At 41.1% G+C, this 12,035-nt stretch overlaps 1 protein-coding gene across 1 annotated transcript in view; it reads right to left on the bottom strand.

Moving 5' to 3' along the window:
• The window catches only part of AMFR (autocrine motility factor receptor), a 487,879-nt gene that overhangs the window by 247,354 nt on the left and 228,490 nt on the right, over window positions 1-12,035 (bottom strand). Inside the window, exon 8 of the mRNA XM_069215844.1 lies at window positions 3,199-3,309. Coding sequence (XP_069071945.1) covers window positions 3,199-3,309 — 111 coding nt within the window. The remainder of the gene's footprint in view (window positions 1-3,198; window positions 3,310-12,035) is intronic.

The following is a 12,035-nucleotide window of genomic DNA, read 5'->3' as shown; positions in this document are numbered from 1 at the left end:
TACTCTGATACCCTACCTGATACGACAGACGGCAGCTATCTGGGAAGAGGTGGTCACTAAAGTAATCCAAAGTGGGCAGTTCGATTGGGAGCTCAGATTGTGAGATCTCCATCTATTTCAAACTGTAGATGCTGACATGTCCATTGAGCGCTGGAGGACGGGTGGCTGCCTACTGGCCGGTGACCTATATCCTGGGGAAGTCTTCATGTAATTTCAAGAGGCCCAGAAGACCTTTCGGGTGGGAGCAGAACAATTCTTGCAATAAGCCAAACTAGAAAGTACTGCTCATGAGGTTTGGTACGCCAGACCCATCATAAGTATTGGGTGGGCTCCTTAGATGGGAGGAGGAACAGCACCTTATCACGCTCCTGTACAGGGCCCTCAGGAGTGACACTACCCAGCTACTGTAACGGGCCCGGAAGGCATGCGAATCAGAATTGATTGACTCCTTCACTGATGCAGAATGGGACCGAGCATGTGCACCGGTTCACAAGGTTTCCAGCAACAGCAGGTTCAAACTTATACATTTGAATTACCTTCATCAAACTTATATGACCCATTATATCGGTAGCAAGATCTATCCCACTAGGAAGGCGAAATGCCTCAGGTGCGGCGAGAACAGCACCACCTTTCTAACATGTAAAAAAAAAAAACCACAATGTTCCTGAAGGAATTATTTAAACTCAGTTTAGCATTACGTTGGTCACACGATCCAACTACAGGATTAGTCTGTACGAATCAGACACACAAATGGAAGCAAACTATTTTCACAGAATTGTTTTAGTATGCAAACAATCATCATAAACGTATGTTGGTCACAAAGTAGCAAAGATCAAACACGATAAAAATATGTCAACAAATCAACACTGGCACACCCTCGATGATCATCTGCACAGTATTTGAATGAATCCAGTCCAAAGATCACTGGGAAGCGTATGCTCCTCTTAACCTAATAGGTTAACAAATCCTCAGTCCTGAGTAGTTATTCATTTGTACCAAATATGATGAGGACTGGTAATCAGTGTAATATACCAAGTGGTGTTAAAGAGGAGGAAACATCGATGTTTTGGTCTCTTCTGGCCATCTGGTCTGTCAAACCATCAAACCACCAGAATATTTAGATGAGAAGGCCAGCCGGGCAAATACATTGTACCATGGAGGTCTACATGTGTTGGATAATTCGATCAACTGCTTGTGAACTTTCTACACGTGGCATGAGTTTGCGAGGAAGTAGGGTCATACTGGGGGGACTTCACACCACAAATTGAAGTTGCCACTGGACTTCCAATTAGAATGTCACCTTGAAAGTGTTTATTGGGGATAGTGCCACAACCTCGGACCAATAAAATGCTATATAGGTTTGCGCAACTAGTACTCCTCCTGGAAAAAAGGAGAGTGGCTATTAGCTGGATGGGCACTCGTGCACCTCTCAGCTGAATATGTAGGTCAGGGATGTGCTGGAATGGGTGGTAACAGAGAAACAGCATATTTGGCTATCCAGATCAGATGACAAGGTACTGGATTATACTGTTAAAGGGGTGTTATTACTGGAATGGTTTCAAACATGTGGGGAAAGTAATGATGAGTCTTGCTCGTACACTAGTTCAGAGGAGGGAGATCATTTCCCACCTGAACACGCCACTGTAGGGATCTGGACTCCAGGTATGTCATTTACGGGGCTACATACATGTGTGATTTCTGTCCTGATATTCCCCATTGTAGGGTAATTCGCCTAAGGATATTTGTTGCTTTCAATGACGCTGGGTGTGGTATATTGGGCAGCTGATTAAATGTTGATGTTATGTACCTTGTTATCTCTTGTACTCCTTTAGCATTATAATGTGATCATGTAAAATCCAACAATAAAGGTATAATAAAAAAAAACTTTGAAAGTACGTAAAATAGGCTGCCTTAGATGGAGGGTGCAGATTTAAAGTTCCCATACCCCCTGAGCAGAAACGTATTGCAGAATAAAAATGTTCTTACAAATTGGGACTCAATAGAATCAGAGCATTTGTGTCCACTTTGCTTCCTTCTTTTCTGCAGAAGGCTGTACTGACTTCTCTACCAGTAGAAGAATTTCTGATGGGGAGGATCTGGTGGATCAAAAACAACTGGTACAGAATCCAGTGTACCAACAGAATCAAGTGTTACAGGCACACTCCCATGTACATTCAGAAAGTGAGTGAGCATAATTCTGGGCTTATATCCCCTCCCAACATCTGCATAACACTTCGACATCTCCACACCTCCATCAAAGTAGGAAGACACAAATGACAGAAATTGTGATGCACAAATCCAAAAACTCTAACAACCCTGTACTATGAACACCCCCATTTCAAAAACGCTGGGTCAGTAACACCCTAGATTTAGGCAAGATGCACAGTGAACAATCATATGTGAAACTAATGACAAAGCAAATTGTACTTTCCTAATTTCAATATAGATTTATTTTACAAGAGGCAAGCAAGCCAGCAACAGCCGTGTTTTAGAAATCTGCTTCTTTACTGGAGATCTTAAGAGGTATTATGTGGAAAGCTATCCAATTCAGCAGACACTGCTGCTTTGATTTTGATATAAGGTCTGATTCGCAGGTCTGTCAGGCATCTACAAAAACCTTGTTTAGACATATTAAGTGCTCCTCCAATCCTTCCTCCCAATGGTTTCAATAATTGGTACTCTATTCAAAAGGATATTAGGTTTGGGGGGTTTGTGACAGAGAAAACAAAAGTTCCTTGAGTTAGAAGGATAATGAAGTGATATTTTCATAGACTAGAATCTTGAGAAAATGTCAAAGTATGAATTAAGGGTTAATCTAGTTTAGGAAGCTGCCTGCAATGCAGTGCCACATTGTGTAAAAGTGAGTTGAAGTGGGTAGACTATAGAGGAGGAAAGGCAAAGGGATGGAAATGGTGAAGAGGGATAATTAGTTGAGTTAAGTCATCTAGAGGGTTACACACGGACAAAGTGTTGCTCGAGAAACAGTCCTAAAAAGGCAGGAGTAAGGGAGATTTCAAGATCTGTGTGGGGAATGAGATCAGGTCCTCAGAGATTAGCAGAGACTTAGGAATTAAGTCCTGCTTTTTCTCCTGACAGTTTCATGCAATGCTCCAGTATATACTCCACAGTAAGGGGGATATTTTAATAATGGACTTTTGATAAGCTTCAAAATCAGCCTCTCTCCCCCCAAGTACCTACTTGTGAAAAAGGTGTCCACATGGTAGCTTCCGTGCAGACTGCATTGAGTCCCAGCAAATGGCACAGTCATCATTATTGGCGCTGAGCTCTTCAGGTGTGGCAACAGCAAATCTATAATTGTTAAAAGATGAACAGACAAAGGAAAGAGGTATTTAACAACTGCTTTCCTTGTATAAGTATCTAGGTATGGCACAACATGCAGTCGACATAGTAGAAAACATTAAAATGACCACCTTATAGTGTGGCATTTCGCAATGATTCTCTTTAACCTTTCTATAGATGTACACACAAAAAACATTAACTTTCATATAGAAACTGTGGCTGAAATAGCATGGTCAAGTTCAGCAAAATGAACATGGATATACAATGCTGCTAAGACTGTAATTGAACCCATGTACTTTAATATTTAAAGTTATACCTAGGATTTACTCACCTGTTGCAACAGTACATAGTCTTTGTACTGTGTATCAATATCCCCACTTTGTAGACAGCATTGTAAAATGGGAAACAGCTACATGTGGTGTAAGCCATCAAAGAAATAGTGACTCACTTGTATTCCTGGTTCTCCATTTAAAGTTACTGCTGACAAATTTATGAACAGTAAATAGTTTTGCCTATGGCAACATGCCCATACCATTTACATGTTTTAGGCTCTTTTTAGGGTGCGAGACCAAGCCACATGAAAGACCACGTAAGCAAGCCCCTCCAACTAGACCCAGCCTAGGATTGACAGCAGGACTCAGTGTCCTAGCAGAGCAGATAATCAGGAGCAGCACTGCTGCAAGGATAAATTTGTGTATATTCCCTCTGAGAAAAACCGCCTGATGGGTTTGTGCTTGTATGGCACCCTCTCATGTTCATTTGTGTGGACCACCAACTTGCTGGGGGACAGGCTCCAGCACACTGGTGCATTAAGGAGGCATTCTCATTACCATAACAATGTGAGATGTGACAGAGTGACTGAAAACTGTGAGTTTGTACAACTTCATAGATCTGATACCATTAGTAGGAAGCCATCCTCAGGTTGGTAAGATGGTAAAACCCAAATAAGCTTGAGCAGAGCCACGGAAAACATACAGTATGCAGAAGCTGCTAATGGATGTGCTGATGTTGTGCCAATGCATGATGCAGAGGAATAGTGGGTGGCCACTAAACCTATGGACCTCAATATGAGTGGCCATGCATTCAATGCTATAATTATCGCACCAGATAAAATCCTACACCGAGGTGTTAAGAAATTATCAAGTGTGATGATAGCATCTCACAAGTTTCGCTCTCCACACCAAAATCTGCATGTCCAGTGTTTAACATACATTTTACCTCTGGTAAATTGGGGGCAATTTTACCTGCCAAAATGTAAAAGCTGCTGGGCTGCACTGTTTGACACAAAACTCGAAATTCCAGTATGTAGTTAACAACAGTTAGCACACATACCGGAAATTTTAAGAGCCATTAGCAATAAGGAGCAAAGACTACAGATCACCGATTTAGACTACTGAATGAATCTCCTTAGTGGAGAACTACGTAAAGTGGCAATTTATATACTAGCAAAGGAAGACGTAATGGAAATAATCACACAGACTGTTAGGGAAATGCACAACAATCATCCAACTGAAAGAAAAAAAAAACATGCTCTGATGATTAGAGTGGACAAAATCAAAGGGCAGATCTGGGTGCAATATCAGGCGATTCCTTGATTTTCCACAAAAACGAGGAAGGGTCTTCAACCAATTTACTCATGAAATCATGGCATACAAAGACATTGCGCCAAAAGGGTTTCCGATCCTTCATGAGAGTGGTTCACAGAGTGTGAGCCCCTTGTCGTAGGATGCCCACCCTAGAGCAATATTAGTTTTTTGTTGAAATTTAGAGACCACGATGCCAAGCTACAACACACATGTAAAGATTCGCTTGATAGGCAGACTATAATTGCCATTCCTAAAGCCACATAACTGACAGAAAAAAACAGTGGACATTTGACCATGAAGTGAAGCACCACATGATGCACCTCAACATGAAGTACCCAGAGACATAAAGTCAAACATAAAAGCTTTTTTGCTAACCCAGGAAGCATGTGGGTCTAATTAGGTCAGCCTAAGAGTACATTCTGACCTTCTGAGTCCAGAATTCAGGTAATCTTCAACCATACAAAAGGGAGAGAGCACCAGAGACAAAGATTAATCACACCCTCAGGCGTCTCAAAGAATGTTGTCAAATGAAAATGCAACTTTGAGGGGCTCAGTTTTCTGAACTAGGCGACACGTGGTACTATACAAAACATGAATAAGTAAGTCCAAATAAATACAGACCCCAATGGTAGATGTGAACTGGTTTACAGTTATTTATACGGGTCAGAAAATTGGCTTCTGAATGTGTAAGAAGTATGGAGCAATTCATGGTAATTTTTTGCAGGGATTAAATGCGGCTGTCCTTCTTGCGATTTTTCCATGATTGGGCAGGACACTGAGCATGAATGGGCAGAATGCTGAGCATGATTGGGCAGAACGCTGAGCATGATTGGGCTGAAGATTTTAACTATGCATTGAATGATCAGACAGATACAAGTTCCCTAAAGAAAGATGTTAAGTTAGCATGACTAAACCACATACAGAAGTGATGGGAATGGCAAGCATAAACGAAGGATAGTGAGAGCGGCCAACTCGAAGTAGTGCTTTTTACTTGCAAACATTGCAACATAAATCCTGTAGTAGCATTGATTATGCCCACACACGCTTAGATACTATATTTGTTACCGATTAGGATATGACCTCTTTCTGAGTTAATGAATGGGAATCCATGCAGTAACAATGCATAAGTCAGTATCAAGCTGCTTTAATGTGTTTGGCTACAATTAGAACAAAACATGGCTCAAATGGAAGACGGGTTGAAACACTTAAGGGAGGAACAGGCTGACGGAAATACTGGTTGAACCAGATGGCTAGATAAAATATGGGACCTCCTAAATAAGCTCACTTCTAGCAACTACAGGTACTGGCAAAGGCAAAGGGATAAATGAATTAGGAAACTTACTTGACTGCTGAAGGAAGGAAGCCCCTATCCACCCATTCCACATACTGTGAACAAACATGGCTAGGATGAATTCGCCCAGGGTGACATCAATAGCTTCTGTAAATACTGAGTGAGGTGCCTTTTCAACTACCTCACTCAGCCAGTGTCCAGGTATATGGGCCCCCTGGCAGAGGTAACAGGGTCTAACGTGATCATGGAACAAAGGAAGTTGCCGGAGTTCCCACTCACTAGAGTGAGTGTACCACCAGAAATGCAGAACATGCAAATAGGGAAAAACCCAGGCATCGATGGTTCCCTACTGGACTTTTACCAGAATTCAGCAGATAACCTGACAAAATGGAGATATACCTGAACGCGTATGAAACCGGATGCTGTTGGGATCCTGGAGAGAGGCCAGTATAGCAGAAGTACATGTGCCATATAAGTGCCATTCTGACAGACGGTTGTACAGAATACTTCCCATCATGATTAACATAAGCATACAAATATTCAACACCATAAGTTGGTAATTAATGTTTGAAGTCTTAGGCCACTATTTTAAGCTCCTTTACAAGGTTTCCAATGAACTGTAAAGAGGGAAATTATATCCCAGATTGCTGAACCTGTACCTTGAATGGTGACACCAGATCGTGCTCCCAACTCTCAGCACTCCTCCTACCGTTGACCATGGAGCCACCAACAGGTACATGTTGAATGGCAATGTAAAGATGAGTAATGCATATACAGGATCCCAAACACAATGGATATAGTCACAAAGGTAAATACAAGTGTGTATTTACTCATGTGTACATTTACTACTTCATCTAGGTGTAACTGTACACTTTCTGATATTCATCATTTCAGTGTGTATATTTACATCTTGGTGCAGACTTGCATGTCCCCAAATTAGGGAGAGGGCATGGTACAACAGGATTTACAAGTGCAAAGTTACTACTCACACAAGGGTGGAGGTCTCTCTAAAGGAAAATATAGGGAAAATATTAAAAGTTTAATATTATGTTTAAAATATTAGAAGTTTAATATTATCTTTAAAACAAAATACAAATATATGTAGTTAAACAGAAATGTACACTTATTTACATTCATTTTTTCCAACCTATAAACTGTAATTTCACATTAACTCCAAATATGTGGCATAAGTAATTTAAAAATATTTAATACTGATTTAATTTGTAAACAATTTTTTAACCAAAAATATCACCGTAACATTTTTAACTTATTATTAGATCACTGTTAAACACTTATGTTCAATTTAAATTAGGTAAAATGGTATAATATATATTTTTTAAATTACACATCTTATTAACTTTCAAAATATATTATGTATACAGATATAAAACACAAGTAACTTCCATCTGGTAATAATCTTTCTGGTACAGACTCCATCTAACTGCAGATTCCTATACTTGCAAAATTCCCATGAGTCAGACTGGATGCGGAAATGTCTGTAACAATTCCCTTGCACGTTGGTAGGTGGCATTGTACAGCTCTGCAATGGATCCGTCCTATCCAGGTACGGCATGGGGCCCAAATATATGTGCCACCTCCACGCACAGACATCAGTTTCCTTCTAAACTCAGTCCATGCCAGTGGATGTGGGGCCCATAGTCTTCGACATGTGACAGTGTGCAGATGGTTTTCAATAAATGGAACCTTATTATTGGACTGTATGAGTCCGTTCCACAGAACAGTAAGGAAGGTAGGTCGGTGAGGAATCTGCAGTTATACAGAGTTTCTACCAGAAAAGGCTTTAGTAAAGGTAAGTAACTTGTTCTTCTGATATAATCTCCTAACCGCAGATTCCTCACCTTGTGAATAGATAACAATGCAGCACTTCTCCAGGTGATAGGTGAGTGGAATGGCTTAGAACAGGAAATTCTATAGGATAGATTGGGCAAAATGCCCACCTCACCTGACCAGGCTAACCAGATAGCATTGCTTAGTGCATCTATGGTGGGACGAACACAAAGCATCCTGCCAAATGTCCAAGACTGGCACACCGTGCATCAGAGCTGTAGTTGCAGCCTTTGCTCTGGAACCTTCAGGAAGTTGCTTTTTGACCAGTCCATACCAGATCTTGATGAATCCATTGAGAGAGGATTTGCTTCTGCAACACTTTTTCTTTCTTAGCTCAAGATAAACTAATGAAAAGTTTGACATCCTGTCAGTATTCCCAGGAACGATCAATGTAAAAGATATGGGGTCTTTGTGGGTCACAACGGTGAAGCCGTTCTTCCTCCTTGAAGGTTTGAGGCGGTGCATAAAAAGCCAGCATGTTGATGGACTGCCCTATATGAAAGGGTGTGACTACCTTCATCAGGAATGCTGCTTTTCTTCAGAGGACACATTTGTCTGAGATGAAGGAAATGTATAGCGGTACAACAGACAATGTTTGTAGGTCACTCACTTGCCTGGTTAATGTCACGGTGATAAAGAAAACTGTCTGGATGGTTAACAGACTAAGTGGGCTACTGCACCTGGGCTTGAAAGGAGTGCAAATGGGATAGGTGAGAAGCACTACATAAATGCCACAAAGTGACAAAATCCCTCTATTTTAATATGACAGTAGAAGGTGTGCAAAAGTACCAAGGCCTATCTGAGATCCTACGTGAGGTAACAGGGGTGAGAACCCTTATGAAGTAATTGGATAAATTGGAGGAAACAATGTATGCTCAAAAGATCCAAGATCATTTGGTGGATAAACTTCAATTATTTTAAAAGTGCATTGTATCCGCAGAGGACAGTAAAAAACAGGAAGCATGTCTTACCCAGCTTTGTCCCTCCGATATTGCCCCAGCCTTTTCCCTGGCTAATGTAACACTACCAGAAATAAAGGACATCATCAAGGTAAAGAACATCAAAGGGTGCCAGGAATATCTTTGTTCTTTATAAAAGAGGCCTCTGTTATCACGGAGGCTACATACTGCTCTATCAATCAATCAGAGTTTATACTTCGCAGCTGCTCACCCGTTCCGGTGTCAAGGCGCTAGGGGTGGGGGGAGGGGGACGGGGGAGTAAAGTGGTGGTACGAATTCCCAGTTGGGTTAAGAAAAGCATCATACTTTTGTAAGATCATAAAGGGCTCGAAAGTTTTTTTTTTTTTTTTTTAATAAGGGCAGCACACTTTTCTCTCATCTGGGCTTTAAGAATCTGGGCCAACATCTGTATACCCCAAAATGTATGCTGCTATACACATTTCTTATATTAATCTCTCTATTCGACACATGTAGGAAGATCAAAAACAAGAACCAAAATAAGAGTAGCACCCGTATTACAACTACTCTTTCAAATGACTGTAGGTCATCAAAATCATATTCAGGGAATACTTCTTCTAAGAACAGAGGTTTCCGTTGATGAACACTTCTCTCTGAAAAATAAAATAGTCCTAGTTGCTGTGGGTGCCAACATTTAATTGTCATTCAATTGATAGCTCTATAAGCAATAGAACTATACAATTCTCCTTCCTTTGTGGAAATGAAGAGAAGAGACTGGGGATTGTGTAAATCTGATGAATCTTGATGCCAGGTTTTCATTCAGATATTGCGTGTCAGTAAGACAGTATATTCTATTAAAAGGGACCAAGAAACTCCTGGTTGAAGGACTGAGTCAACGGTAATCGTGTAGCTATTGTGATCGAGAGTTTATTATTATAGGAGAGTATGTACTGTTATTAAAGAAAAATCAACACTGGATCCAAAGGCACAGTATAACCCGAAAAACAGCAACTGAGTTATAAAAGTACTCATGTGCTATTCAATACTTTAGTAATTTAATATAGTATTGTTGTTGAAATATGGAAAACATTTGGTGTACCTCACTTACAATATCCTTTGTGCATTCAAGAGCACCTCAAACACAAAACAGGATACAGGCGGTAGGGTAGCTCTCAAGGTGTAGCCAACTTCAGACCAGTGTCTCTTCCCATTCTCCTTGACCCTGCTCAAGTGTCCTGAGAGAGGCTACAGAATATTAGCAGCTTATGGAACACTTGAGAGAGTGGGCGCTGAATAGCAAGGGTCCTACAGAATGGATTGCACTATAGAGGTTAATGCCCATTAAATCTATGTTCTGACAGAGGTGGATGTGGTCATTTTGAAAATAGTTGAAGCATGGGTGAAAATGGGACGTGATGAAACCAACCAGGAGACAAAATTTGGGAATTCATCTGATCATCTGAAGAACCTTAGCATGGGAGGTTTTAAAGGGAAGGTATTTATGAATATCACTATCAAGTTCTACATCAGGCTACTTCATAAGGATCCAGACCTTCTGCCAATCCAAGTGATGAACTAATTGTCTCTGGTGTTCAGGTGAGTTTTAGTGGTATCTATAACTGAAATACCTGATGCCTTGAAGATCCGAGCTGAGGAACTCATGTTAAATGTACCAATTTTCTTGGTAGAGTAAGACCTCCTCAAGCTACCTGCATGTTGATCTTCCAAATGTGTAAAACTAGTAGGCATATTCTGTGTGGTTAGGGACCATTCCCACAGACCTACTGCATGACAGGAGAGTTATGGCGAGTGGATACTCATGCAGAATAGGAAGTAGTATTGCCTATGTGAATCATCACCGATCTCACCAACAGAAGAAAGGATTTCAATACTAGAAATATTTTCAGCTCTTAAACATTTATGTTAAGGGATAAAACTGATTTTATTATGACCATGAACACCTTTTTAAAGTTCCCCACAATAATAGCTCCCACAGCCATGCTTTTGATGAGTCAGTGAAGGGTACATTTTGCAGAGGGACTTGGGAAAGTAACATATTAACAACAAACTGGAAGAATGTGCCTACCACTGCAAGGCAGGGGGAGAGATGGAAAAGCATATAAACTCTGATCGGTTCCTGGATGACCAGTTAAAGTATTTCATTAGATGCAGTTGCAAGAAATGCATGTGGAGTTTGGCATGCACTATCCCTGTTCTGAAGGACACCCACTCCTATTAGCCATTGGAACCTCCATGCCAACACGGTTTTGTTGTTCAAGAAGTAGCGTACCATTTGAGTGACAGCTGTTAATCTCTGAAAGGAGAGAAAAACTTCATCAGAAAGCCCTCCAGGATTGCAGCGATTAACTGGATCCTATGGCAAGCATCAATTAGGATTAAGGATGGCTCAATTGGAACTCTGTGCTGAGGATCAAGGCACGGCTGGGTTCTGCCTGCTCCCTTAACCATGTTCGAATTAGACCTTGGGGATTGGCAGAAGTAGTGTACTTGCAGTGTTGGTTTCTCATGGTAAAACAGAATTACTATATAGACCACAAGAAGTATGCATCATGCATATCCAAAGAACAGTGTCAGCTATTGATTTGGTCAACCGCCAGGAATGGAACTAAAGTCAGCATTTTAAACATCTGTGTGAAATACTTGGAGGTATGTTACTGCACCATTTCAAGGGGTAGACTAGCTCCACTGCTCACAAATGTAGGAGCTTCTTGGCCACTTAAAGATTGATATGGGATGCTGTCTGAGGCACAGGGTACCTGGGTGGTGGCAGCTGGTTCAACTGCAAAGGTTGAAAGTTCTTGTGAGAGGACCAGCACATCATTGATGTTTAGCTCCTGAAATGACAGTTATTAGAAAGCACTACCTAACACCCCCTTTCCACCTCCAGTGGAGAGGCCATCAAATATGGTACAGAGCTGGACAGCATGATCCAAGGAAAGTTGGTGAGACTTCCTTTGCAGCCACAGAGGCAGACTTGCCTTTTTCCCCCTGAAGAGTGTACTTTTCAACTGCCATTGAGTAGGTGCATGCCACTGGTTTGAAGTAAAAGGGGATCGAGCTTTAAAGGACTGA

This window comes from Pleurodeles waltl, chromosome 12 (genome assembly GCF_031143425.1).
Source record: "Pleurodeles waltl isolate 20211129_DDA chromosome 12, aPleWal1.hap1.20221129, whole genome shotgun sequence".
Taxonomy (NCBI): Eukaryota; Metazoa; Chordata; class Amphibia; order Caudata; family Salamandridae; genus Pleurodeles; species Pleurodeles waltl.
The sequence above is the reverse complement of the archived record's forward strand: the minus strand, read 5'-3'. Positions and strand labels throughout refer to the sequence as shown.